The following is a 6,000-nucleotide window of genomic DNA, read 5'->3' as shown; positions in this document are numbered from 1 at the left end:
GGCAGGTTTGTGTATTCACAAATCTCTTATCTAAGATATGGTCTCATGCAGTGTTAGGAGGATAGCTACTTGCAGATTCCTAAGTCCATAAATGAAACCACCTTCCCACCCTCAATCTTTCCTTTGCATTCTGAAAAGGAAAAGAAGAATAAAAAAAACCTCAGAAATATCCCAACCCAAAAAGATCCAGTTTAATACATAAAATATCTCCAATAAATATCTTCCTCCCAAGCTGAAACTTCATGGCATACATCCACCAGATGTGAAGTTTGTTCCATCTGATATATTTCTAGAATTTCTCCATTAAGAAAAAGGGTCAGCCTTTCTGAAAAGGAATTGATGACTAGTATTATGTCACCCAACAGTCACTGATAGTCATAAATGACCTAGCAGGACCTAAACACTGGTCATGATCAGTATTTTACTAACAGAAAGGAAACTAGGGGGTAGGAGAAATGGAGGGAGAAGCTAGCATTATCTGGCTTCTGTAAAATTCAAAACACAAGGTTTCTCTGAACTCACGTATTTCCAGCAATGGCCACAACCTAGAGGGTCAATAAGAAATAAACTAAAAATCCAGAAGGAAGATCTTGAGAAACCCAAAAGGAACCAACCACACTGAGTCAAATACAAAATGATGAACTTTGGCATATTGATAACTCCAAATCCAAGTTATAAAAGTCAAGAAGCAAATTTCATAAGACTTTTATTATTTATTAGCAGTGTATTCTTCTATACTTTAAAATAGAACAAAATATATTTTGGAAGATAAACTATTCATAACAAAATACATGTCAAACAATTTTTATTACTGGAGTAGAATTACTTTGCTATATACTTTTTATATTATATACATCCCCTTCTTGGTGTATCTATGTAAGCACATGTGTACAAATAATTTTAAGACATACACATGTAAATACATATAATTTATGTACACATATAATTATGGAAATTTTACAGTAGTCAACTTTACAATCATTTTAATAGCTGCACACAAATTAGTGTTCACAGAACTAAAAACATCAACATGGTTCCCTTTCCCCTACTTCACAAACATCATCTGAATTACTTTTCAATGATCATTTGAAAAAATACAATCATCTTCCTATATAAGTAACCAATCTTTTTTACAATAATTCTTAATAAAATACTTTTTCAGCTTTAGAAAAAAATATACCACTGAATTCCACTTGTTTTAAGTTTTGACTCCTAAAACATACAATTCATTTTTTTTGTTTTGTTTTGTTTTTCATCAATTGAGCGTAACTTTTTGGTACTGCAGTTATTGAAAGTTATGTTAACAAACCTGAGTCAAACATTCATTCAAACGTCTCTTTAAAAGCATAAAACATGAACAAGATGTCTTGCTGAAGCACATAATAATAGTCTCAAGGTACCCCTTCCTAATAAATACATTATAAATAACTCAACTGCTCAGAGTCAAGCCCTACACAGGAATCCCCTGACCCGGCACTTGCAGGTGGGCATGAGTCCATTCTTAAGCAGCCGGAAGAGAACCAGGATGTAAGGCCCTCTAGCTCCCTGGAAATGAAGCCGACAGGATTCTGGAGACCTAAATAAAAGATTAGACTCACATGAAAGGGCTATGAGTACCCATAAGAAGGTCCTTTCATTTTCATCTTAGTTCCAGATACACCTGCGTATGTGTCAGGGCGTTGTACTCTGTTCGTTTAAAAAATAACTCCCGGATATAAAGAACTACTTAGCAGCATCTTTTTCAGGTTTTCCCTCATTAATTTAAACTGATGTCAGACCACATGTGATTTACAAGGCAACAAACACCTCGTACCAAAAGCAGAATATTCTAATCGAGTTAATAACTCTTTTGAAATGCTTTTCGGTCGTTAAAATCATCATCATTGTATGATAAGAGGCAGAGCGATCAGAGACCTTAGATGTGGATTTTAAAATATGTATCCTTCTTCTGCATATGTACAAAAGAGAAAACAGAGGCAAAATAAATGGTTTAAGGCATTTTTTTAAAAGCACTCTTTTGAGAGGAGAAAAAAAGAAAAGCAATTGGAATGTTCAGTCATTTCATAAAGAAAAAGCAGGCTTTCAGGAGAAACAACCAGGAGACTCTAAAATCTTCAACTGGATTTAAGTTTTTTTTTTGTTGTTTTTTTTTTAAGTTTCCAAGGATACAAAGCTAATTTCAATGGTTCAAGAAACAAAAATGAAGGAGAAGGGTTTTGTCCTAAATAAACCATATCAAACAAGTCTACTCTTGGTAGAAGTAAACTTGGAGGAACTCTTTAAATTAGACTGGCATCCCCAAAGAACACACTGATCTGTCATATTCACAGTGGGAACGTAAAAACCACTTCCTAAAAACTTTCTCCCTTTCTTTTTCTTAATAAAGAGGAATCATTAAAGACAAAGGCCATACTAAAACTAAATAAGTTTAAAATACAAATTTTTGGTAGCAAACAACAGGAAAATCTAAATCAAAATATAGTCTAGTTTTTACATAAATTTCATATATTTATAAATTTATCAAAATAGTCTTTTGAAGTTCACAATACATACATAATGTAACACTGTACATGTAAATGTAATAACAAACGTATTACTGAAATACATTAAAAATAACTTTCAAAATACCAAATTCAACATTAAAACTGTCATAAAAAGTGTTGAAATCTCCATAAACATAGTTTCAGTGCATTTACAGTAGTCATTAACCAGCTGTCTGGTTTCAAGTCTCTTGAAGGTGTTATCTTAGTGCTCTCTCTATTTTAAGGTAAGAAGGCAGAGAAATCCTTCCAGCAAGCTGGTGCCCTCCTCCGCATGCTTGTCCAGATGTCTAAGAAGGAACAGCTTCCACCGAGCGGCAAGGCCTTAGTAATGAACATATTCAGACTGAAGGGACTGTGTGGGGAGAGACATAAGCTGAGGTTAAATTTCATCACATGTAAAACTGCCTGCAAATCAGGCAGCTTCCTCCTTCAACACAGGGCAGTTTGGGTCTATTATATAAAAGATAAATGAAACAAACTGAGAAAAAATAGAGATGGGAAATAAAGCATTTAAATGCTAAGTATAAAAATGATATATTCAGCTATGTAAAGTGATTGCAAGAAAACTTTTTTAAAAAGGCTTTCTAATTTATTAATAGTGATTAAAATTACAAATTAACTGAAAATGAAAAGGTTGCCTAAATTTAGTTCTTAGACTTCTGTGCAAAATACTGATTCAAAAAATATTAAATGATTATATATATATATGTATATATATAAACTTATTGAAGATGATTAGAATAAACCTTGAGAAGATATATGCTTTTTTATTATATATATAAATGTATATAATTAGCAGCCATTTAAATAAATTCCTTAAAGAAGGTCTGGATTTAATAAATATCTTACAAATCCTTTCTAGAGATACAAAGTACTCCCAGCTTTGAAATCTGATTTTAAGACCTAGAGGCACACATGCAGATGAGCATCGAAGTCATAACTTAACAAACAGCAGGCAAAGTTCATGTAAACAAACAAGTTACTCTCATATCATATTAGATACCAACATGTAAAAACAACATGGGTGAAATATGTAATTAGAAAGCATGGATAATAGATATAAACCAGTAAAGATAAAGAGAGATGAAGAAAGTTTTCCAAATAGTTATTTTGAACAGCAAAAAAACAGACTGACATAAATCAATATAAATAATAGCAAACGTTTTTGCACAATCTTCTAATCAAATGCCTTAGAACAACAAACATTACTTGATTTTCTCCCAAATACCTTCTTTCTCTCACCCAGAAATAATTTACTAAATTGATTTGCAGCATTTAATTAATGGGTCTTATCAATTTGAAACTGGGCCATTTTGGTGATGTTATAGGTGTCAGCAAAAAAGAATCTATCCATTTTCCAAATGCATAAATGGATTCAAACTTCCTTTGTTCCTTCAAAGTTCCAATGATTTTTATATCCTATCAATAGACATTTATTAAATACTGATTAACACAGTGAGCCAAAGAGGTTACAGTCCCTAATCTCAAAGAGTAAAAGACCACATTATCATAATAGAAATGAAATGAAAAGACAGAGATGTCAACAGCAAATAGTAATGTACATAGTGTAAAATGAGCATTGTGCACCAGAAAGTGTTAGGACGGGGTGGAAAGGGAAGAAGGGGTGGTTCCCCAGGCTACAGGTGTTAAAGAAGAAAATGTCAACAGCTGCTAGGAAGAAGGGGAAAGTTTGGATAAATTGACTTTCTTGATATCAGACGTGGTTTATGCTAAGGCTTCAGAATAGGAGTGAGGCAATCAGGAACAAGAGCACTATAATATAAATATATCTGAGTCCCCAGAGGGAATAAAAAAGCTAGGCCCCTGAGAAAATTCAGTAAAGTTTATCAAACACCTTGAAGCAGACATACTTTTAACTTACAGGATACCAGTTACCATATTAGCATTTTAGCTTTAAAATGATCTGTGATTTTTCTAGCTGTTTTTCCCTAGTTTCTTCTCATTTCTGACAAGTAACCAGAGGCAGTGCCAGGTGAGTCTCCCCGGCTACAAGAATATAAAGAATATAACATGTGCACGCAGGGCTTCCTTGGGCATATGTAATTTTGCTTTTGTTCCAATCACAACATTTGTATACGCTATCACTAATAGAATTAGAAAACTCAAATTGCTTATAAATTTAGAACAAAACTGTATTTATAAGCGCTTCTAAAGCTCCATCAATTCCCAATGAATAAAGATACAGTAAATAGACACTAGACAAGTGACCTTTATCAAAACGAACTTTCCTCTAGGGCACTTATATGTTCATCAGGGTATAGGGAGTGAATAAGGGTGTGTGTGCTTATGTTTATTTACTTTATGAATCATGGCACTCACTGATCTGGAAAGCATAAAACATCTAGAATAAGGGTTAAGGGTTTCTGTTACTCATATAAATTATATATTCATTAGTCTTCTGGCCAAAGCCTTTGCTTTACTTAGCAAAGCTCACAGACTCTAGGTGGTGTTTAATTCAGCCTCAAAAACAGTTCAGCACTGTCCCTACTGCTTCCTTTTTCACACATCCAATTTGCTCTCTCACATGGCTGAAATGGCACAGCAGGCCTCTGCAAACAAATGAAGACAATTTGGCCAAAGAATGGGCCTTCTGAGATGCCAGTTCATTCAACAATTATATATACTGGGCAGCAAGGGATGAAAATGTCATACCAAAATTCTCAAAACAAATTATACGCCATGATTTTTTTATGTGCTATAATGAAAGTTAAAAGAAATAAAAGATCAATAAAATGTTTAGAAAATTATTCTGACTTCAGTATTTATAAATTAACTTCCTTTTCATCTAAGCTACAATAAAAATCTTAATGGAAATGAACTAAGAGACGAAGAGAATTGTTAAGAGTCTACAATATCTACTCATTTTAACAAATCACAAGTAACCCTTCAAAGCCTTTGCCCTGGGGAGCGGCAGTGTGGGAGGCCCAGAGCACTCAGATTTTAAGTGCTACATGCTCAGACAGGGGGCTGTGCCATGGGTCAGTATGTACTCAGCCACAACCAGTAAAAATTTGAGGAAAACACCAGTACTCTCCACTTGAAATCTTAGCACAGAAGACAGACCACAGATGGATAAGCCATCTTAGTCCCTCAATCGACCCAATATCTCTCTCTATATATATAACAAAAGCATAATTCCATGCTTCCTTTGCATGGGACTACTGACTATAAAAATGCTCTCCAAGTGTCCCTGTACCAAAACACTACAAATTGGGCATCCAAAGGTCTGAAATCTACAATGCTCCAAAATCTAAAATATTTGAGTGCACCACAAGTAGGAAATTCCACATTTGACCTCATGTGATAGGTCATGGCACACTGAAAATACTTCATAAAATTATCTTCAGGCTATGTTTATTAAGTACACATGAAACATAAATGAATTTCATGTTTAATCTTAGGTCTATCGTAATATGAAAATATTCCAAAATGCAAA

At 33.8% G+C, this 6,000-nt stretch overlaps 1 protein-coding gene across 1 annotated transcript in view; it reads right to left on the bottom strand.

The window, feature by feature from the left end:
* Nucleotides 1-798: 798 nt before the first annotated feature.
* Nucleotides 799-6,000, bottom strand: part of Cdc14a (cell division cycle 14A) — a 165,785-nt gene continuing 160,583 nt past the window's right edge. The window contains exon 17 of the mRNA XM_076861692.1: nucleotides 799-2,895. Within this exon, the coding sequence (XP_076717807.1) occupies nucleotides 2,866-2,895 (30 nt within the window). The 3' untranslated portion in view covers nucleotides 799-2,865. The remainder of the gene's footprint in view (nucleotides 2,896-6,000) is intronic.

This window comes from Callospermophilus lateralis, chromosome 7 (assembly GCF_048772815.1).
Source record: "Callospermophilus lateralis isolate mCalLat2 chromosome 7, mCalLat2.hap1, whole genome shotgun sequence".
NCBI lineage: Eukaryota > Metazoa > Chordata > Mammalia > Rodentia > Sciuridae > Callospermophilus > Callospermophilus lateralis.
The sequence above is the reverse complement of the archived record's forward strand: the minus strand, read 5'-3'. Positions and strand labels throughout refer to the sequence as shown.